The sequence below is a fragment of the Rhodamnia argentea genome, chromosome 6 (genome assembly GCF_020921035.1).
Source record: "Rhodamnia argentea isolate NSW1041297 chromosome 6, ASM2092103v1, whole genome shotgun sequence".
Taxonomy (NCBI): Eukaryota; Viridiplantae; Streptophyta; class Magnoliopsida; order Myrtales; family Myrtaceae; genus Rhodamnia; species Rhodamnia argentea.
The window spans coordinates 2377572-2402289 of record NC_063155.1 but is presented as its reverse complement, the minus strand read 5'-3'; the positions used below and the strand labels follow the sequence as shown (position 1 = coordinate 2402289).

The 24718-nt window shown below is 39.1% G+C and overlaps 1 protein-coding gene across 1 annotated transcript; it reads right to left on the bottom strand.

The window, feature by feature from the left end:
• Nucleotides 1-5040: 5040 nt before the first annotated feature.
• On the bottom strand, nucleotides 5041-9135 carry LOC115748493 (putative disease resistance RPP13-like protein 1). Its single transcript, XM_030684995.2, has one exon. The coding sequence runs from the start codon at nucleotides 9133-9135 to the stop codon at nucleotides 5041-5043; it is 4095 nt and encodes a 1364-aa protein (XP_030540855.2).
• Nucleotides 9136-24718: the final 15583 nt, after the last annotated feature.

The window sequence follows — 24718 nt, the reverse complement described above, 5'->3', positions numbered from 1 at the left end:
CCTTCCCCTATAGCTCGGCGATGACTCAACTCTGTCTCCACCCAAGGCACCCACGGTTCAACACTCGTGTACAGCAATTCAGGAACGCTAGGCCTGAATCGGTAGCCAAGAGGGCTTACGGCACCGCCAAAAATTCAATGCAACTCCTTGCCTGACCTCCCCTCGTCGTCCTCGCATTGTCTGTCATGCCCATTCACCCGACCTTACCATTTTTCTGATTGAAACATGGAAAAGTTAAGCTCACAGTCGCTAATGGACATGCAACCAGGTCGCTCACCCTATATCCTCTAGTTACCACCGTCCGGCAACTACCCATCGCTTAACCACGAACTCGGTTCACCATTCTCAGCCCACATTGAGAAGATTAGCTAGTGGGTTAGAGGAGCAACTCACCTCAGTCCTTGACGCAACTCCCGTCCTTGAATCGTGGCGCGAACGGCTTCATTGGCGACGCAAGGAGGTGGATGTCGTGGAAATTTCTCTGTACGATACCTACGAGGAAGATGAAGTGGAGGGGTAGGCTGCTTCTTGAAGTTTTTTTTTTTTTTTAAAATTGATCCCAATATGGGCCAGGCCTTCGCGTGGCCCACGGTGGCTGGCCGAGAAAAGAAGTAGAGGCCGGGCACACTTGGGCCAAGTCCTCCTTAGTGGACCGAGTTCAACCTCCGGCCACTCAATCGTCGTGCATCCATCGGGCCCGTTAATTGGTTCGGTGAATACGTCCAAATCATCCGCTACGTTCTATCACATGAGTCAGCTTTCTAATCCATTTTGTCCAACTCCTGTTTTATTTCGAACTGCAAAACAGGAGCCTTACAGAACAATTGAAATTGATGTCAAGCACATCAATTTCTCAATCAAATCAAGAGATTGATCGATGGATCCTTCTTGCTTCAACACTAGGAGCTCACTTGCTTTTCAATTTGTAAATTGAAAAAAATGTTTCTCATTTGTCTACCCAAATTTATAATGTAATAGAGGTTGTTATTATTTGATTGAACAATATTCATCGTCCATTAAAAAGTTGCACTTCAATATTTTAGAAATTATTTATCGCTTGACTCTTATCACTTCTGATTTGTTTCTTTAAATAAATTTAAAAGATACCACTTTCTATTGCACATCTCTTACTGAAACTTGTGGGTCAAAATCCCACCGCCAGAAATTCTAGGTAAAGGCAACTGTTATGCTAGTGTCACTGTCCGGAGGTTTACTAGCTCGAAGGACCACGCTATCCAATCAGACATCTCTCCTGAATTTTCTAGAATATTCCGAGGATTGTAAATGTGTCTTATTCTAGAGAGTTCCTTGTAATTTGATTGGTCGATGGGGAGGTACACTCTCATTGGTCAATAGGGAGGTGGGATCTCCACCATTAGATCAAACATAGATCAACAGCTTTAATCGAAGGAATTTTTGTGTATATAGGGGACCCTCTCCTCATTTGTGTCATTTCACAAGTTAATATAATCAGAGCTTCTTTCTCTACCATCCTTGTGAGCATGCGCAAGGAAAGGCTGGTTTGGAAAGAAATTCCTGAGCCTAGATCGATTGACCCATGACACTAGCACCATCCAAAAAAGAAAAACACAGAGAGAGCCAAAAAAGAAAAAAATGAAAAACTGAGAGAAGTCTATCACGACCGCCATTATGACAAGCTCAAATTGTAAACATGTTGAAGCCATGGCCGCTCAAGCTCATAATCATGAATTCCATAGTCGCTTGTGGCCATCGCTGCGAGATATTTTTGAACTGCGAACCTCAAGGTCGCGTGGTCGCTCAAGCTTGGCTCGCGGTGGCCATAGCCACTTGAGTTTTGAGCCACAAAGCTTAAGTAGGCCTCCGTGAGCTCAAATAGAGCATCCATGGTCACTACAAGTTCAAATTCATATCCTGCTCATTACCGCTGACCTAAGTGGTTATGATCATGAGTTCAAATTGAGCAACCATTGCTGCCGCAAGCTCAAGATTACAATTACATCTCTACCCTATAGGGATTCATTTCTCTCCGCTTATTTCATAGCTAGTAGCCTCGAGCAATAAAAGGTTACGAATATAAAAGAATAGAAAAAGGCATCCTTAACTGGCAGGGCATACAAGAAGCTGCATTGTAGTTTTATGTCCGAATGTAATTTGAGACGCCACAGTTCTGTTTAAAATATGGTCAAGTCTAGCCACTTGGAAGATTTAAGATATATGGCCCAACTTTTATTTATTAGCTAAGCCCTCATAAATGTCAATGGCTTGCAATTTTGTCCTGAAAGGGATGATTGAGATGCCACAATTCTGTTTAAAATAGATTTAAGTCCAGCCACATCCTTTCTGGCTAGTAAGACCACCTTGTTCGATACCGCGAGCCGATGGTGATCTAGTGTTTGGTATGCATCGCAAAGAGGCTCCAGCATGTCGAAATCCATGCTTTTCGCGAGCAATTCAGGAGAGAAATGCAGCAGCAAGTCAGAAAGGCAGACAAAATCTAATCGAGTTTCTATGAAAATAACATGAAATATTTCCATGAATAAGATGTGCGAGATATAGATATCTTGCAGAAGACGTGTTCCTAACTAGATTTGCTTAAACATTCCTACTTTGATAAGCAACTTTAAGACTTTCTTTTAGACTCTAATTATGAGAAGTCTAAATATGATTTCATAAATGTGAATTTGGTGAATCTCGAGACGAAAGATTTAAGATCAATGGCCAACTTTTATTTATTAGGTAAGTCCTCATATATGTCAATGGCTTGCAATTTTGTGCTGAAAGGGGCGATTGAGATGCCACAATTCTGTTTAAAGTCAGGTTAAGTCTAGCTACATTCATTCATTGAGACTTCCTTTTAAACTCTAATTACGAGAAGAAAGATTTAAGATCAATGGCGCAACTTTCATTTATTAACTAAGCACTCATAAATGTCAATGTCATGCAATTTTTTTTTCCCCTGAAAGGGATGGTTGTAGTTAGGTTCCTAAGAAAAATGGGCTGGGAATTCATTCAAATATCTGGCCAAAATTTACCCTCCTCGACTCCCTAACTACTAACTAGAATTGCACGGGTGCACGTTTGAATCCTTGCCTTAGCGAGGCCCAACCTTTCACATTAACACTGACAACTCCAAAAGCTCAACTTGTTGGATATGTAGTCAGAAGCAGTTGATGAAGCAATGAATGCCAGACATTCTGATATCATCCAGCGACGAGGAGATTACAAAAGCCATTCCCTCTCTTAATACATGCGCAAGACAGAGGAAGAAACAATAGAAGAGAGTAGAAACGAGGGGAAGGAATCGGATTTCTCTGTCCCAAGAACCCGGAGTAGCTGCATCGAATAAAATGCTGCTGCTGCTCTCCGTACACACCATCAGTCTCGTCAAAGGAGTCGAAACTTCACAATCGGAAAAACCTACGTATCAATGTGTCCTACTTACACACCACCAAACAAAGTCATTCGCTCTTGATGTCGACCTCGGCTTTCATTAGAGCCACCGATGATTGTTGTTGATCAGTTTGTGAGCATGGAATGAAAGGCACCAAACCTCACCCGCCAAACACGGGCCTCATGAAGGCATCCTCGAAGTTTCGCCAGTAATGGTGCACCGTGTGAGAAGGCGTGCTCAGGAGGTCGCGCAAACTGCTCGGTCGGTGTGTGCTTCTGCCGTTCTGGTGTGAGTCTGTCGCTGAGAAGTGGCTGAGTGAAGGAAGTGGGACTCAATAGCTTGGAAGATGTCATGCTGGCAAATTATTTGGTCGAACCAAGCGAGATTCTCGTTAGGGCTTCCCCTACAGCCCAAACACCTGTAACGATGAATGGATATCTTGAGGCACAAGCTCCATGTTATGACGCCAATTAGACTTGGCATATGAAAGGCCATCGTCTTACCACAGGGCTAAACAGTAAACAGAACGACAATGGTGGTACTTGCGATCATCGACACATTGCCCCACAATTTCGCCTAGGACAGAGTAAACTGCACGCACAGAAAATGAACTTAAGAGCAAGCATATGCGTCAGATTAAGACGAGGAAACATAGTAAAACCTCCTAAAAATAGGCATCTCTAGCGACCACATTCATCATATTGCTAGGATGAGAAAAAATCTCACCGTTTCACGAGTAGAAAGACCCCAGAGAAAGTGCATCGTCCGATCATTTCACTTGGTCATAAGTGAGTGCCATAGGGACAGCGCCAGGCATAACCCCTGCCCACCAAATTGTGACCTGAACACATCGGAGTTAAGTTTGGAAGCTCGATCATGCCGATTGCCTCATACGTGGGAAAAACCGAAGAAGATACTAATCTCTAACCTGCTGCTTTAAATGGATCTTTCCGTACTTAGACTTCCAATCAAAACGGAGTCCCAACAACATCGAGCTGACCTTGATCGATTTTTCCAAGACTGAGAATGAAGGAAGAAGAAGAAGGAAATATCAGGAAGATAGATATTCCATTCCCACCATTCAACTTGCCTCGCAAATGTAGAATGTAACGGGGGCACGTCATTACCTATTGCGGGCAACTCCCCGCTTCTCCATATCTAACGCATCCTCTCCAACTTAAAGGAGGATAAAGATCTTGGCGACGACTGACAAAGTGGCAAAAACGCGCCTGCAATCATTGGCAAAAAGATGTGATCATTAGCAACACGAGAATTACAGGAATCATGTCCAAGGAAAAGATCGGAAGCGGAAGGATTCGGCATTCTTAGTGGACCAAGTCAATTGTCTTTGACGTTTGCTAAAAATTAGTATAGGGACCAATGCTATCATTGAAAATGGGGGAAAGACAAGAAAAACCTTCACAAATAATTGGGTCTTTCATATAAATCAATCCCAAAAATCTCATAATTAGAATGAGAAGAAACCTATCAGAACCAAAATTGATGCCCTCACAACCAAAAACTTACTCGAACCTCCACAAAACAAAGTATATAGAAGAATGAATGGCGCACTTAGCAAATGAAAGCAAAAGAAAGTAAAAGAAGTTGGAAGCATTACGTGATGAAGAAGAAGCATCAGAATTGCACAAGGCGTTATCGATTTCAATTCATTGGATCCGATCGTCCCCAATGCGGACGTAAGGGATTTCTTGGATGAGGTGCCAATACTCTCCGTTGAGTTTGGAGCATCGATCTTTCATCATCTCGCATCTGAAGATGCGCAACACTCGGAGGGAGGGAGGGAAGCCATCCTCCGGCAAGTACCTCAACTTCGGGCAACCTTCCAACCGTAAGTCCTCCAGGGAGGAGAGATGGTTGCGAAGACCGCTTGATAGTCTTTCCACGTTCCTCATGTTGTTCAACCAAAGAGAGGTTAGAGAGGAAGGAAACAGAGCACTCCATCCATCCTCGTTCTGCCCCGAAGGAAATGACACCTTCTCTCCCTCACCTCCCATGCTGCAATCAATTTCTAGATACTTGAGGGATTTGAGCATGTGTAAGCCCCACTCTCTCACTGGCTGTTTCAGATTCTCACATCCGTCAACAGTGAGCTCCAACAAATTGGGAGGCAAGCCTCCTTCGGGGATACCTTTGATATTTTCGCACCTCCTAATTGTAAGCGTCTGGAGATTTGAAAGATGACGCCACTGATCTGGTAGAGACTTAAACTTTGGACATTTATCAAGGGTAAGATGCGACGGGGTGATGGAAAAGGGAGGGAAGCACTCCACTTGCAATTCTGGACAGTCCTCTATGTACAATTGAGTGAGATGGGAGAGCATGTGCAGGCACTGTGGTAGGCTTCGCAGATTCTCACAGTGGTAAATGCTCATAGAATTGAGCGATTCTACAACAATCTCTTCCAGCGACTCCACTTCCTTGCATCCGTAAATGTTAAGTGTCTTCAGAGCAGCAAGTCTGCTCTTGGCAAACAGAAAGGATATCGGTGAACCACATGAGCTTATCCGCAGATATTCAAGTTGGGACATCGTACTACTGCTGCTGAGTTCACCGGGAGGAATGGTTTGTCCCATGAGTTTTGGACAGTCATCAATACTCAAATGTCTGAGAGAGTTGAAGGCGTACATCTTGTTTGGAAGCTTTTCTAAACTCATGCAATCCGCAAATTCCATCCATTCAAGATTGCAGGGAAGCTCTTCTCCTAGTACTAGAGATGTCAATTGAGGGCATCTTTCGATGACTACTGTTTTAAGGCAAGTAAGCTTTCGTGTTTCGTTTTCATCTTGCCACAGGTATGTTAGCTTGTCACAACGTCTTACCTGAAGCTCCTTCAGCTTGACTAAGCAGCTCATAAACCCATCATCAAAGCAAACAAGCCCCGTAAGATTTTCGATTTCAAGAATGGTCAAAGAAGTTAGGTCGACCATGCTCTTTAGGATGTCCTTGTCACAATCCTCAAGGTATAACTCACGAAGAGATGGAAGAGAAACCACACTAGTCGAGATATTCAAAAGTGGGCATGAACGAATTTCAAGCTTTATGAGATGATCAAGTTTGCAAGGCAATATCCTGATCAATGCAGGACAATTCCGGACAACAAGATGCTGAAGACTAGGGAACATCACTTCTCCTTGGGCGCTGGCATAACAAGACCAATCTTTCCATGACAACATCTGTTCAAACTTCAAAGTTGTTAAGGATGAAAAAGGCTGTTTAGTTCCGTAAAATTCAGAGCCTATCATGCTTACTGCATGTAGACCTTCAAGAGATAGTTCTCCGAGTTTAGGTAGCTGTCCAAGTGATGGCAACGATCGGACCTTAGGACAGCCACGCAAGCATAAAGAGACTATCTTAGAATAAGATGGACCATCTAGCCAGGAAGGGAATGTGGCACCACCATAGAACAAGATACTGAGATTTTCAAGATTAGTGTGGGGTCGTAGAGATTGAAGCACCTGTGCTTCGCGCTCATTGTTCCGGAGACTTCCATTGTCTTCAGCCCAATGCAAGGATAAGTTGCTAAGGCCTTGCTTTTCAAACAAATTAGCATCATCAGCATCTCTTACTTCTTCCACCTTGTGCAATTCTGATATGAGTAATCCTCCTTGAAGATATGGCAAGTTCTTTAACTCCTTTAACCGTGACCCTTTCTCATTTCCGACCACAAACTTGGACAAGATAATAAGATTCTTCAAATCACTTATACTCAATGGCATGTCTTTTAGGCTCCTTGTGTCTCTAATGTCGAGAAACCGTAAGCTGACCAACTTTGTGATACCTACGGGCAACATAGAAAGCTTTTGACAACCTCTTAAGATCAGAGCTTGTAATTTGCCCAAGGTGCCTATTGACTCGGGTAGCATTTCAATATTAGTATATGAGAAGTTGAGATACCGCAAATGTTTCATGCCACCAATACAATTCGGTACCTCTGTGATGTCACAATGACATAAGGAGAACACCCTCAAGTAGTTCAATTTTGTTAGCAAGTCATGCAGCACCTTGTTGGACATATGGAATCGTCCATGATTATGGTCAACATTCAGCAAGATTAAACTTCTTAGTACCTTCATTGCATCATATATTCTCAAGGATTCTGACGTAACACACCACGACGTGATGAAGGATGCATAACGTGCTTTTTCAAGAGACACATCATCTTCATTACCTACCAGCTGAAACTCCCCTGAGCTAAAGCATGTCCCACCCACAATTGACTTTGCTAGATCATTCAAAAGATCATGCATTGAAAATCTAGATGAGTCAACTCTCGATTGTTGAAGAAATGATCTGGATACTAACTCATCGAAGTGATTCCGTCCTAAGCTCAAGATATTCTCCTTTGCTTTTCGTCCATCTAAAAAGCCCTCTGCTATCCATAAGAGTACCAGCTCATCCCTCTCAATTTGGTAATCCTTAGGAAATATTGCAAAATAAACAAAACATCTCTTCAAATAAGAAGGAAGATGGACATAGCTTAATTTCAAAACTGGGAGAACCTCACCATTTTCTTCCGTCGGTAGATCCCACATCCTGTTATTTAAGATGGCTTCCCATTCATCTGAATTCCCTTTATTACGAAGGAGACCGCCCAATATCTTCGTTGCTAAAGGTAAACCTTTACATTTTTCAGCCATTTTCTGGCCTATTATTTCAAGATCTGGGCGCCTCTCAAAATTTGTTGCTCCAATAGCATGATAGGCTAATAATCTTGTACAATCATCAAGGGACAACACCTCCAAAGGATAGGGCGAAGCTCCTGTCATGGAAACAACAGAAAGGTTGCGAGTCGTGAGGATGATCTTGCTTCCTTTAGCCCCCGCTTCAAATGGCTTCAAGAGTGTAGTCCACTCTCCGTACTTCTCATTCCACACATCGTCTAAGACTACAAGAAACTTCTTCCCCAATAAACTATCCTTCAACTTAACTTGAACCCAGTTAAGATCTTTGCCCTCGCCAGATAAGCCAGTGATCGACTGCAAAATATTCTTTGTTATGTCGAGAACATTAAAAACATCTGAAACACATACCCATGCTCTGCTCTCAAAACATCTAATCACTCTATCATTATCAAAAAGCCTTTGAGCCAAGGCCGTCTTTCCAACCCCACCCATCCCAACTATGGGAACTATGCCCAGTGTGGTATCATTTTCGGCTTCACCGGTCAATAGTTCGAGTATCTCCGCTTCTTCCTTTTCCCTACCGAAAAACTGAGGCTCTGGCAGAGAAGTGCTGGGGAGCCTTCTGTTGGTGTAGTTGGATCTGTCCTCAGCAGTCTCTCTCAAGCTTAGACAAGCCCTCCGGGTGGCTATCTCTTCCAACCGGTCATCGATTTCCTGTACCTTGGTTTCAGACACGAGTGCCCGCAGGTTCGGATTCGATCCAGAGGATTCATCTTGGCCAAAGAAAGGGAACTTCCTTTTCACCTGACCTCTGCTGCTGCTGGATTCAGCCTTGAACGTGGCCTGAGCAGCTTCGAGCGCGAACTCATCGAGCAAGTCTTCCAAGTCATAGGCCAGGTCCCTAACATCATCCAGCCACAGCTTCACTAGACGGTTACCGCTCAATTGCTTGTCCTCTGCATCATCCAGCACTGTATTGATTGTGACCAGCATCCTTTTCCACTTATTGAGCTGGGCGGTGCTGATTCCTTCTCGTTGCACAACGTCCAATCCCCAAGAAAACAGCTTGTCGAGCAGGACCTGCAAGAGGGAACCTACAATGGTCTCTCCGATGGCCATGGGTGAATCAGTCACTCCAGAGTACAACAATGGTTATGGTGAAGCAAAGTGATGCTGGGCTAATGGAGAGAGAAAACTATAAAGTCCAGGAAAGATCAATCAAAGACCAGGACTTTCAATGCCGCACATCAGAGATACAAATTAAGATAAAATACTTTTTGTCCACTGGTGCTTTTTCATACTAATAAGAGGATATCCTCAATATTTGTAGTTTCCACAATTACATATTTTTTCATCTAAATTAACCATAAGTTCAGGAAGACCAGGACTTTGCAGGATATTGTATTTTCATTCTTCCATCCCTATGTGAATGTCTTTTTTTTTGTTTTTTCATTACCAGTAGAATTTGCAGGCGTTACATGGGTTCTAATGTTTTTTAATGAAATATTATTTAGCAATTAGTATTGATTATTGATTGTTGTCCTCTTGCTTATAATTAACAATATCATAATTTTCGTCCAACTCTTTTCATGTTTTAAGCATATTGTGGTTTTTCATTCATTAATCTTGTCGCGACTCTTTTTTTCCACCTCGGGAAAAAAAAAGGTTTAGAGGTATTTTCCTAAACGTAGGCCAATAGCCCTTGATTAGGCGCGGATTCTTCCAAATCCATACCTCGTGCGACATTGCGTTTCATTTTAAGTCTTGATTTAGACTAAAGGAATTCTAGGAGCCGCCACTAGTCTAAAATGAGACACGAGAATTTTGTCTCACGCAACCCGAGATTAACTAACTTCAGGTACTTGATTACGCTAATAATCTAGTTAGCACTCTTTCGGTACCTCTAACTTGATATGGTTATTGGTCAAAACAACATTTTACCAATTATGATCCCTAAGGCCGTTCAAAGTTTCTAAGTGTTCATACAAATGTTCTTTTAAATTGGTTATGGACATGAGGGTTGTCCTAACACTCTAGGAGGGAAAGGACTGGGGAGGGAAAGGACAATTAGTGTATTGAAAGTGCGAGAAATAAACATCCAAGTATTCAAAATACTTAAAATTATTAAAATATGTCTCCGCAAAAGCGTGCAAGTCTGTCTCGAGAAATAAAGTCTAAGTTAGACTTTTATGATCGCCTGCGATTGTGTATGCTGGTCAGACTCTCTATTAAATGATCTGCATGCGAAAGGAAGGGGGGAGAAGAAGACAGAGAAAGCAACTCTTTGAAATCGGGGCACACAATATTTGACAAAAGGAAAAGAAACCATAAATGAGAATAACAGGGTGGCCACAAGTTCAGTTGAAAAGCAAAGCAATGCGCGTGGGACTGCCTGACGACTTCTTTGCTTCAGTGGCACAAAGCAATAAATGAAAGAATTCTTTGCCCACTTGCAGTATATGCATTTAATGCATTTCTTATCAGGAGGATGGCTCATACAATAAATGAAGGGAGGTTTCTCCCGAGTATAAATTAAGTAGAATCGATGCTGATATGTAATACGCAACATGATGCAACATGACACATTAACACGTCATTTCTAAAAAATAATTTTTTTTGACACGTTGAGACTTATTATATATTAAATATATTTTTATATATGCATGATATATTATTATCTCTATAATTTTTTAATAAAATGGAGAATTTATAAAAAGAGTTCTTATAATAAAAAAGAAAGATCCTACCATGGGCACTCCCAAAATTTGATCTCAATCAGCCTAGAAAAATCAATAAATAATAAAGTAAAAAAGAAAAATAAATCACTGGATCTGCGGTTTGCACGCTCCTCCTTTGCTATCTGTACGCTCCCCCTCCTCTCTCACATCTTTTCCCCTGCTCTCTCTTTACTTTTTAAAAAAATCTCTAACACGCGCCTCACCTCTCTCTTTCTCTACCCTCTTTGTCTCCCCTTCTCTTTCTCTCTCTTACTTTTTGAAAAAATCACTGAAAAAATCTCACGCGTCTCACATCTTGTGTAGGCCAAAATTTTCGTCTGTTTAATTAGTAAGTAAAACGAGTTTCGTAACGAAGTTATGTGACAAATGAGGGATCATATAAAGTTAAATAAAGTATGGTTTTGTGGTCTGGTGCGATGGTTTGAGTTTTGGACAATGTCATGAGTTTTGATCCGGTTGAGTTTGTCCTGGAATTTGAGCACAATTGAAACGCCACATGACCCGTAATCGAACCCACATGAAACCCTATATATATATATATATATATATATATATATATATATATATATATATATATATATATATATATATATATATATATAACTCCCTCTCTCTCCTCTCTCACTCTCATCTTGCTTTTCGCACGAACCGCGCCACCCCCCACCCCCCAAAAAAACCAAAGCTCTCTCTCCTCTTCTTCCTCATGGAATTTGCTGAGCCCTCCTCCTCCTCCCAAGGACTCCGGCAACCTTTTAGCTCGATGTTGGTGATCCTTGGGCGTCCCTTGGCCTTTGCTCAGCCCCGTCTTGTTGTCAATCTCGCTCTTGCTCTTCCCCTCTTGCCGCGTGACCCACCAAAAGCGTGACCCACCAAAAAGAACGATTGGTTCAAGCTCATTTCGTGGGCAATTCGAGCTCAGTTTTCTCCGAGAATCAATCCTAGACAAGTACTACTTCTCTCTAAGCATTGTAGTAATTGAGAAGGAAGCCCTTTGAATGTGTAGAAAGATCCATTGTCTTTCTGGACGCTATTTGGTTGATGGGAATACGGCTAAATAAAGAAATTGAGCCGGTTCCTATTACAATGACAAACTTTGGTCGGATCCCAATTTTCACTAACTTATTGTTGTTTGTACTGGCTTTTAGTCGGTACTCAAAGTTAACCATCTCAAGTTTCCATCTAATAATGCTGTTAAAGTTCCGGTGTGTCATTTCATGTGTCTATTACCTCGATAACGCTTGCTGACATGAGAAATCAGGTACAGAAAATCTCAGTTGGGATTTATATAAGTGGGGTCCTTTACATAAGAAAAAGAAATTAAGTAACACAATAATATTCTGAAAATAATTAAAATAAATTAACGAGAATTACAAAAATAGTATCACTAAAAAGATATTATTGTTATTAGAGATACTAATTGAATTTCCAAATTAAAAAAAAATAGAAATGTTGTTTTTAGACTAATGAAGTTGGTATTGTACTTTACATAGCATCTCATTCTTTGTGATCGACCGAAGTTGGTTTGAAAGTGGCTTTTGTCATTTTGGGCTCCTGAGACTCAGGGGGAGGAATTCACGCAATTGTTGGATAACCATGTTGACTATTTTTTTTTAAAATCAAAAACCATGTTTACTTAACTAATCCCCTTTTCACCAGTGTTACAATTGCATCTTCACTAGCATATTATCAGTCTCATTTTGGTCGTTTGCATTATCTTCATCAATCACTTTACCTCTAACGAGAACGACATCTATCTTAATAGGATTTGCATGAAAAAAGGATCGAGTATTGTTTTTCTAAAAGTAAAATTCTTTAAAAATAATATTTTCACAATGAACAATTGAAATTGATGTCAAGTACATCAATTTCTCAATCAAATCAAGGGATTGATCGATGGATCCTTCTTGCTTCAACACTAGGAGCTCACTTGCTTTTTCAATTTGTAAATTGAAAAAAAAAAGTTTCTCATTTGTATTTGTAATAGACTTCAAAATCTTAAAATTACCCAAATTTATAATATAATAGAGGTTGTTATTATTTGATTGAACAATATTCATCGTCCATTAAAAAGTTGCACTTCAATTTCTTAGAAATTATTTGTCGCTTGACTCTTATCACTTTGATTTGTTTCTTTAAATAAATTTAAAAGATACCACTTTCTATTGCACATCTCTTACAGAAACTTGAGGGTCAAATCCCACCTCCACGAATTCTAGGTAAAGGCAGCTGTTATGCTAGTGTCACGGTCTAGAGGTTTACTAGCTCGAAGGACCGTGCTATCCAAATGGACATCTCTCTTGAATTTTCTAGAATATTTTGAGGGGCGGGCAATATTGTAAATGTGTATTATTCTAGAGAGTTCCTTGTGATTTGATTGGTCGATAGGGAGGTACACTCTCATTGGCCGATAGGGAGGTGGGATCTTCACCATTAGATCGAACATAAATCAACGGCTGTAATCGAAGGAGTTTTTGTATATGTAGGGACCCTCTCCTTATTTGTATCATCTCACAAGCTAATATAATCAAAGCTTCTCTCACTACTATCTTTGAGCAAGGAAAAGCTAATTTGGAAAGAAATTCCTAAGCCAAAAAAGGAAAATTGAGAGAGAGCGCCATTATGATAAGCTCAAGCTCAAATTGTAAACTTGTGAAAGCCATACACGTTGCGCGAAACCAAATGATCGAACGATAAAATAAACAGAACAAGAAAATAAATCGGACACCTAATATACGTGGTTACGTCGTAGAGACCAGCGTTCACGGTGAGAGCAGCAACTAATTTCACTATATATCAAGCGATGCACGAAGATTGCAGACCACACTTAAATCAGTCAAACACTCTCGGTGTTTTCCAAGCCCTAATTACATCCAATAATGCACATAGTGTTTAGGCCCCAACTCCTAGTCAAATAATCTCTCAATCTCACAAAGGAATTAAAATACAAATTCTTACCGCAAGAATTTCTCGACTAGAACACAAAGTTATTGAAGTAATTCCACGAAAATAACATGCCAAGCACTCATTTATCGAACAGCGCTTCAAGCCTTCGTCGGATTAACCACCGCGAGTCCAAAGCATGAGCAGAGGAAGTTTATATATCTATTCTCTTAACCTTCATCGAATCAAACGAGGAAATATATTCCTTGTTTATTTGTTTTCATCTCTAACCCATAGAGCTTATCCACAGTTTTCCTTTTTTTTTTTTTTTCAAATTTTGAAACTTTGTATTCACGGTCAAAGTCCATAATTAGATTGCACTCCAAAGTGGAAAGAAGAAACCGACTCCAATTCGTAAAAGGAAATCCACGCGCTTTGCTTTACTTGATATCGAGCATCTAGAACCTCCAACTTTTGGATTGTTCCTTAATTAATTGGGTTCTTTAGGCATTATCTCGCATTAGGTTTCCTTCATGGGCTAAAACTCGAGATATATTTTAACAATCTCCACATTGGCTTGATGTTTGAGCCATGTCACAATTGCTTCACTAAATATTTGACCATCATCGCTACTACTCTCCCAACAGCCCCGATGGGCTCAACCACCACAGATATTTTCCAAGTCCAAGTCACACTTGAACTTCGCTCTAACAATGGACCTCATCAAAACACCAACTCCACATGCACCTTTAATTACTTCATAAGGACTTTCTGACGTAACCTTCTCAACTACAGATAAAGCAAAACCATTATTGCATTCATATTTGTCAAAAGATTGAATACGTACATTGTCTATATCAGCGGTTACAATAGCTGTTGACTCTATAGGCTCTACCTCGTAATAAGCACCGTCTGTATCGATTACTACGCTAGTATTCGCTACCTCAAGAGTTTCCGGTTGTAACTCCACCTCAAGCTGAACATCGTTCGGATCCGTATGAACACTGCTATAATCACTCCTAGCTAAAAGTAACGGAGACTCATCAAACGTAACTTCTCTGTTGATAATAGATAAGTTTAATTTCGGGCACCACAACCGATAACATCGCTCACCTCGTGCGTAGCCTAGGAATATATACTTTCTTACCCTTTCATCGAGCTTACCATCACTAACTTGAATATAACATGGGCAACCAAATATTCTAAGAACAGAATAATCAGCAATGTTACCTGACCACACTTTTTTGGGAATTCGACATTCAATCGCAATCGATGGGGATCTATTTACCGGGTAGCTTGTCGTACTAATCGCATCCGCTAGGAATCTCCTAGCCATGCCAGCACTAGAGAGCATTTTATGGGCCGTCTCTAATATTGTTCTGCTCATCAATTCCGCAACATGTGGTTTATTAGAACTAGTACGGTGTCTCACTACGCCTTCATTCATGCAGAATTCATTTAACGACTCCGAGCAAAACTCCATGCTTTTGTCGATCCGCACATGCTTGATCTTTTTATCAATCTCCTTTTCGATCAAAGGTTTCAACTGTCCGATCCCGACAATAGCATCAAACTTGTGCCTAAGCGCAAACACCCGGGTCCTCATCGAGTAGTCGTCAACAACTGTTAGTATAAATCGGATGCTCTTCCTTGCGGGAAACCGCGACAACTTGTAAACATCTAAGTGAAGTAATTCTGCAATTTTCGTGGTTTCTCCGATAGTCGCACTAAACTACACTTTTTGCCGTTGATCTAAATCACAGCACTTGCATACATTCAATCTGTCGACAATATAACCACACAATAAATTTCTTTCACTTAAAATCTTTAGGCTTCTTTCGCTAATGTGCCCTTAATGCATATGCCATAATTCGGACCCTCAAACGGATGCATCCGGCGTCTCCGCAGCGAATTTTGTCACTATTTCACCTTGAAGTTCATACAGGCTAATATGCTTGATTCCTTTCATTATCACCAAGGCACCTCAAACAATTTTCCATTAATGAGATTTCTAGATCTAATACGATAATGTCCATTTTATTATTTTATTTAGTATTGCATTATTGTATGATTGCATTCGTATATGAGTTTCATGGCAATAATGACATGTTGTTTTTGTTAAACTTGCATAGGGAAAGCCGAGAACGCCGAGCGAGGAACAATTGAAGGCGGAGTGGGAATCGCCAAGGCTAATCAAACCGGGAATGGACCGATCCTAGACCTGGTCGGGTGCGGAATGGGTCCAACCCGACCCGAACAGAATCGGCTCAATTTTGTTGGGCAAAATCAGGTCGGTCTGGAATGGTTCCAAACTAGACCGATTCGGTTTAGCCCGACCGGACTCAAACAAAGGCTGATAGGCCCGATTTTTGGTGGTTCAAATGGCCGATTCGATTCAAGCCCCGCCGGAATGGTTTGTCAAATTGGAAACAATTCGATTATACCCCTGTCCTACCTTCGTTTCGCCGTTTAAATCTTGCACGCTAGCAATGAGAAAAGATAATAATCGGAGCATGTGTGTGCAAGTTTGTGGATGACATTAAAAGACATCGATGCCCCTCCATTAACTCGAGAAACTATGGGGTAGGGGCTTGCGGGTAAACGACGTATTTTGAAGTAGCCGTTGCTCGCGACAACGTAAAAGCAAGCATCGTCATCCACTAAAAGTTTAGTTAAGGAGATGGCATATACGCCGTTTATCATTATCAAGTGATTGAATTCATGTGCCGTCAAACACGTAAAGTGCTAACATTACCAGGTACCGGAAGCCTCGATATAACCTCGAGAAAAAAGATGCCCAAAAAGTGAAAAGAAAAGTAAATGCATTGTTGCATCTACTTTTACGTGAAATAGATATGATGGATGAAGCATGGCATGTTCTTGAAATGGATTACAAGATAGCTTCATGCAAAATGTTTTTACATTGCTAAGTTGAGTATTATTCCAATGTTCCTGTCTTAGACTTAGAAATTTCATTTACTAGGCTATTGGCTCACCCCATTATTTTTTAGGTGAGAAAAATGGAATTTCCCCGAGAGCTATAGTTTGGATACCCCACTTGTATGACCCACCTTCGCCGAACTATAATTAATGTGGACACTAGCACTATTTATGTCCGCATCACTGCGATCGTATGGATCGATGTGGGGTTGGAACATCAAATACCCGTTGAGTTCGTCTCATGGCATAAGCAAACGTGAGATGGGATGATGAGGGGTCCTTTGCGAAACCTCAATATCCATGGTCCATCGGGACCTTAAGGTGGTGCAACATCCTAAATTGAATCATGATGAGAAAGTAGGGTCATTCTGTTCCTTGTAAATAGTTAATCTAATGGATTAGTGAGATGGATGGATGTTCAGATAGCTTCCAATCGATTTTGGCTTGTAAGATAGGTTGGGAGATAAAGTGTTGTGGATAAAAGAGGAAGTTTGGCATGACCAGCTTTCCTAGATTTTTGGTTGTAAAATAGAATAGGAAAGCTAAGCTTAGTACGACGAGTATTAGGCAATGTACTAATGGTATGTGATGCCCACCTTATATAATATTAAGAATGTTTATAAATGTCTTGGAAGTTACCATGTCCGCTAAGTAACTGGGGTAATTAGTCCACTACATTTAAGAATAAAGGTTGACAAAAAATAAGGAACATAAACTAGAATTAAGTAAAGCATCTTATAGTTAAGAAATTTATGGAACTAATACCTAAGGGTCCTTAGGCAATTTTAAGAAGAGAGAGACCCTTGGTAATTGAATTAGCAAATTAGATGTATAAAGAAGAAAATAACGGGGTCGGGTCATGGGGTCGTCACACCCATGTTCTTGGAGCTCGCCCGCCTTGGGTGAGCCCAATATTACCGGGATCGGTCGAGCCTCGAGCTCGCTAGCCTACGTCATGGCTGATGGTCGAGATCCGTAGTCAACGAAGGAGGAGAAAGAAGGAAGGAGCAACGGGCGGAGGAAGGAGAAAGGAGGAGGAAGAAGGAGAAGCGAAAAAAAGAAAAGAAAAAAAATTAAAACTAAAAAAATAAATAACAAATGAAAAAGAAAGTAAAAGAATAATTATAAAAAAATGAAAGTGTGAAAGAGAGGAGGAAAAAAAGTTGAGGAAAATATTTTCCTCTTTGATTTGCGGAAAATAAGCGAGTCTAAGAAAACATTTTCCATTCATGAAAAAAAATATCCCTTTAAAAGTGAGGAAACATCTTTCTTAGACTAGCTTATTTTCTGCGAACCAAACGCCGGAAAATTTCGAAAAACATTTTCTTCGAAGTCATTTTCCGTGAAACATACGGAGCCAGATTGAACTCATATCAAAGATAATTCGCTAAAATTTCTAAACTATATATATGCTAATTAAAAAGAAACTAAGCTAAATCTAATGTTAAAATCTCACAACCTAATCAGACCCTTTTCCTAAACTATTTACTGGTACTTTTTGTTTTCAAATTATATCTACCTATAGTATTTTTAATCTTCTATTTTTAACTAGTTTCTAATGCTTTCATATTGTTTTAATGACTTTTATATTCAAGAAAACGAGGGACAAGGGCTGGGCCCCTTGAGCCCAGTCTGCTTTTAAGATCAGGAACAGGCTTCGCGAGAACGCGGGCCGCGCACGCAAAGAAGACTTACTAGTTCCCTCTTTTTTCTTTTCTCTTTTGTTTATTTATTGCTCGTTAATCTATTTCTTTTCCATGGACGTATCCGCTCTTCCCCTCCTCGGTTCGTCACCAAACTCACCTAATCAGTCTCCATCGAGCACCATTGTCATTCGGTTTTACTAAACAGCTCCACTCATTGAACTAACTCCTCAATTTTCATTGCTGGCCATTCGCCATTCATAGCCACGAAACACAGGAATGCAAAAAAGATGATCGACGCACCTCGGTGTAGGGATGTTCTTGAGAGCAGGCTTGATTCCACACCATTTTTCTCATGGGTAATCGCCAAAGGAAAACCCAACGCAGCAAACACAACAACAACCGATGAGAGAACACAATGAAGATATGTTTAGATTTCGATTTCAACAATGACAAAAATACGAATGGAATCGAGTCTATGTGTTAATAAAATGATTCTTCTGCATTGAGACGTCCTTAGATTGTGTAAAAATATGAACTATTTCAGAGTTGTATCTAAGAAGCATTTCGACAAACAATTTGCGTGGACATTGAATCTGGTCATGAAATCAGAGCTATGTTTTTTCATTTGAGTTCGGTGTCAGAACCGCAACCCTGTTAGAAATCAATAAATTACGGCCTGGATCTTATACTGATTTTCACATGAGTCACATGAACGTGATTCAGTCACACTTCTTTCCAAAACAGGGTAGGAAAGAGGGGAATGAAATTACCTTGTTGGCGAGGCGAGATGAAGCAATGCCCGTCAAATGGATTGACGATCAAAGTTCGGGCAATCGTTGGTAACCGAAATCAACATTCGCCGGTGAACTTTAAACGAGATCCCAACATTTCACGCTTCTCGGCCGTGGAATAGCGGTGAACAGAGGAAATCCACGTGGTGGTGGAAAAGCCCGACAGGTTAGGAGCTCTTGGTCACAAGAGAAAATCTTGATATGCTTTGCCTATGAAGATTGGTGCCGGTGTCAAGTTCTCAGCTGAGAACGTGGCCGTTTGAGTCTCCCAGTCGAAGAATAGAGCTTAACAAACAGGTTAATACCATGAAAAATTTAAATTGATATATCTATGATAAATTTACCTTAAAATATTTTTTCAATCACAAAAAACTCTAAACTGGTACACCTTAAACTATTTTTTTATCATAAAAAACACTAAATTGGTATACCTGTAACACTTTTACCCCAAACCTATACACTTGTGATAAATTTACCCTCTGTTAGTTTCCGTTAAATTGAGTTAATACTACGAAAATTCTCAAATTGATACACTTATGATAAACAAAAGGTAAAACTCCAAATGAGTATACCCATCAACCGCCATGTGTCATCTAACTCAGCAATTTAACGGTGAAATTTAATGAAAATTAACATAAGATAAATTTATCACGAGTGTACCGGTTTGGGGTAAAATTACCACAAGTGTATCAATTTAGGATTTTTAGTGGTCAAAAAAATAATTTGAGGTAAATATGTACTAGTTTGTGATTTTTTATGATAAAAAAATAGTTCGAGGTAAATTTATAATAAGTATACCGATTGAGGATCTTTCGAAGTATTAACCCTAGCAAATATTATTGAGGAACGTAAAAAAACCCTTCTGGTAAAAGAGGGATTTTTTCCCCTCTTCTTCTTCCCTCACTTAGGCTGGGCGGATTTGGGTTTCAAGTCACTTGGAACCTACTCATTTCTTTATTTTTTGGAACCTAAAATTTATTTTGTATACCTTGAAACTTGAAACCCACCCTGTATTTGCTTTTCCCGACGGTTGGTTGAGTAACAAAATTGTTTTACAAGTTCCAAGGTCGGTTGCTAGGAACCTATCAATTTCTCTTTTTTCTTAGTTAAACGAACATAACGACAAAAATAAAAGTTTCTCATTTGTCAACAGCAACAATCCATGAAATATGAAACGTAAAATAAATTAAATAACAATTCATAAAAGATAAACACATAAAATAAACTAAACATTAACAAGTTCAAAACACTTGACATAAAATCTAAATTATAGAACTTAGTTAGTCATCAATCTTCCGTGATTTTTTTTTTCAAATTCTATCAAATGAAGCAACGAATATAGTTAATCACTTAATAGTAGTTTTAAAGTAAAATTACTATCAATTACACTGAAATAATTATATATATTCCACTTCAACCCATAGATTCTATTTACCGGTGACAATCTCTTCATTAGATAGACAAAAAAAAAAAAAAAAAAATTACACAAAGGAATTTATTCTATTTGGGGGCAAATCACTAAGGAAACCTCTTCATTTAGTCGAATGATTACAACGATGTGGCTTACATTGCTTGGCTTAGACTTGTCAGACCTAGAAAATAAGGACAAAATGCTATTTTTGTTTTGATTCAATGGAAAGAATCTCGTAATGGCATTGCGGCGTTATGTCGAATTTAAAGGGGATTTTTTTAATTTTCCTAAAATAGAAAGGTTCACTCGTTTTCAATACGAATAAGAAGGCATGGAACCCTTCAATGCACCTGTGTTGACTCAGAAAATTGAATCATGTTCGTTGTGCCACATTAAGTGGAATGTGGGGAACTAACTTGCTTTTATTCTCATGCTGATGACAGAAACGTAGCGTGCCTTGACTTCATTCATTCTTTATATTATTCACACGGGCATCTTATTTCAGGAAGTGGTAATTTTTTGGTGCTGGTTCCCGTTCCATCGGGAATCAAGAACTGGATCCGAAACCAGTGATTCCTAGAAAAATGAAATTGGGAATCGGACCCCGACTCATCAAAACCTATAACCGATGGTTTGGTTTTTCGATTCTCGATTTTACTCTGAAATTATGCTCACACCTACCGTCAATTTTGTCCACCGGTGGAAAAATAAGCCCCCAAAAGGTGAGGGTTTCTTCTTTATGCTGTCTCGCCAAGCAATGCAATCTCTTTGGGTGTGATTTCAAGTAGACCAAAAACAAACAAAAAATTCCTACGGTACCAAGTATCTTGCTTTGAATGGTCAATCGACTCGTGAGGCTCCATAAGCTGAAGCTGTTTTAATCGGATCCGAGGTTTCTCATTCTCATTGTCCCTAAATTAATTGTCTAAATGAAAGATTTCAAGCTAACAAAATTCTAATTTTTTTTGGGGTCAAGGTTCAAGACTCTTCGGTTCGATAAAAAAGTCAACATTTGTATATTTTTATGAGAATTTGAAATCTAAAGGCCTAACTCTACGTGCCTAAGCTAAATTAATACTTAAAAGTAATTAGAGTACGAGGACATTAATATAAGTTTTGCCAAGAAATGAGTCCTGCCATGATCGAGGGTCTTGGATCCCGAATTTTCTAACTTTGACCGAATTGCATTTTTCCGTTAGAATTATGTCTAGATTTTTTATGTATCTTTTCAAATTTAGGTTTAAGAAAAAAGGAAAAGAAACACTAAAGAGGGGAGGGGGGAAAGACAACAGAAAACTAACGATGACTTGCACTTTGTGCAAACACGATTAGGCGGACACTTGCGCGTAGAAGCTTAGACCGAATTAAAGCTATGTAATTTGCATATAAAATTAAAACCTCAATTCCAGCATTTGCTAAGTATCCAAATAGCTGCTAGCTTTCTAGAACTAGAATTCTTCCATATATCACCTAAAACTACTTTGCTATTTGGTCCCTAAAGTTTGCACATATATCTCTTTAAGCATTTTCCCTCTCAATTTTGAAAATGAAAAAGCTCATGATTTTCATATTTCTCTAACATTATTCTCTCTTTCCGCCGCACCTCCGTGCCGACGTACAAACACTTCAACCGGCAAGAGCTCCTTTGATTGTCCGATCACTCTCTGCCATGGTCCGATCATGATTCAGTTTCTCTCTCCTTCAGTCTCGTTTAAGGTGGGTCTTAATCTAGAGATTTTTATGTTGGAGAAGATATGAGCAAGATAGAATCGCAGGAAAAGGTCAAGATTCAAGAATCGGAGTCGAAAGATCAAGCTATGGATAAAACCTCACTGTTACGAATGCTGATTATAATTTTTATCGAGCGTTATTTCTAATTTCTCATGAGCGCAATCCCCGTATTAATCTTCATCATATTATAGAAGATAATTTTTGGAGAAATTACATCCTTCATCATCATACTATTACTCAAAATTCATTTTTGGCACTTGTACCATATTTCGTGCACATTTAGTCCCCTCAACTTATCTCCGGTGGCAAGTTAAGGACAGAATTTAAATATGGACTAAATATGCGCCTAAAAGTCCCAGCTTATAAGGAAATAACAATTTTGATCCTCATACTTCATGAATGTGCAAATTCAGTCCCTTTATTTCGTCACATATCAGATGTAATCACTAAACAACTTCAAGTGCATGTGTTACTCCTCCAATAGTGACGTGCAATTTCTTTTACACCGTGAACTGGTCGAAGTCTTACTTGTAATGCTTGATTGAAACTTGTAAATTAAATGCTACTATTAACCCGATTTCCGCCTAATAAATTTGCATACGTGTTATCAGAAATTATTTCTTAAAGTGCGTAAATTGTGGATATTCTTCTTTGTTTCTCAAGATGGGATAACATGTAGGACGATTCGAAATACCATATTCTGTCAGTTTTGGAGTTTTTTTTTTTTTTTTTGGGCAAAATTAACAATGTTGTCGTCTTTTAATTAGTAAACTTTTGTGTCATTATTTTTTAACTGGCTTGCCTATTGTCATTACCTATTCCAAAATGCTAAAGCTCTCAAATCTTGTTCTCTGTTAAGTAACTTGTCAATAAAATAACGACCATGTATCTTTTTCCCTTTTAACGTCAACCGGGATTGTTTCTATTGTATTATTCATTCTGACATATTGATATTGTTTTCATAAATCAAATAATATTTATAAGAGATTTTATTTGCACGGTGAACCTTAAATAGTTGATGTGCGGCGGAATTCAATCATGTAATCCCTAGACGCTACAAGTACACGTGTTACTCTTCCATAAGTGGAGCTGATTTAAATTTTACTAATAATACTTTTTTTTCAAACTTGAAATGCGAGTAAAACTTCTTTCGTTTTCCGATTTCTTGTGTATGGTATGTTTGTATCAGCATTTCCGGAATTTTTCCTTAAGTTTCAGATATTGCAAATCTATTACTTTGCTTTTCATGAATAAGTATAAATTACCATGATAATAATGGGACATTATTTGGGTTTTTTTTTTAATGTATCTAGATTATGACACTTAGAATACTCTATATTCTGCCACTTTAGGATTTTTCAGTGTTTTTGGAGCCAAAAATTGATGATTTTTTTTTTTTTTGGTGTTAGATTGTCTTTGGTTCTTATTTGTCTTGACTTCCATCCCGACTAAGGTCTCACAATGGCTCTTTTATGATGGTCGAATTCACATACGGCATCTAAATAGATTGCCAAATGTCAATTTCATATTGCTAAAAACTAAAACTTTCAGATTAGTCGGAAACTATAGTATGATATTCATGTCACACAGTAGAAAACACTGGAAAGCATTTTTCATGCCATAGGACACTATTAGTTTTATCTTTGCTGTATGGGCATGTTTGGCCATCTGAGGAAGCTAGTTGAACGTGTATAAAAAAGCTCCATTGTCTTCCTCAATACTATTTGGTTAATGGGGGAGATTGGAGTCGAATGGAGATGGGAAATTATTGCATTACTGCATTCTCATTAACATGGACAAGGTGAGAATCAATGGTAATGAGTTAATTGAAACGGTAGACTCGGTAAATTTTTTATGGAAGTTTAATCTGATAACAACACTCATCTAATTTGCTATTATGTATATGAATTTGCAAATTATAAAATTCATGCACGAAGAAGGCGCACTTCGGTTTCGATGTGTCATTAAATCTAGTAATCTTAAATCGATTCCTATTTGATTCCTCGTTATTTATTGCAATTCTTCTCATCATATTTTGATTACCCCATTGCAGTGTACTAACCGGGCCTCTTCATTTGATAAAGTCATCATATAAAATCACTACCCAAAAGAGAAATGTGAAAAAATCTCCTATGCTTATTGAGTTATCTGAGGCAAGCACAGAAGTAAAGAAACTCCAGTGTCTTAGGAAATTGAAAAATGGGTCATGAAAGGTTATAATTGCATTGTTCCTTCGTGTAGTTGAATGTAATTTGGGATGCCACGGTTCCACTTAAAATATGGTCAAGCAACATTCCTTCTTTAAGACATTCTCTTAGGTTCCATTCGTTTTGCGAAAAACAACTTTTAGGAAAATATTTTTCAAATTTTTTGGCATTCAGTTTAGGGAAGATAAACAACTTAAGGAAAACTTTTTCCATCAAAGAAAAAACACATTAAAAAGTGGGGAAAATGATTTCCTTTTTCTCTTTCTTTCACCATTCATTTTAATTATTTTCTTTTTCTTTTTCAATTTGAATTTTTAATTCTTTTTAATTCATTTTCAATTTTTGTTTATGTTTTATG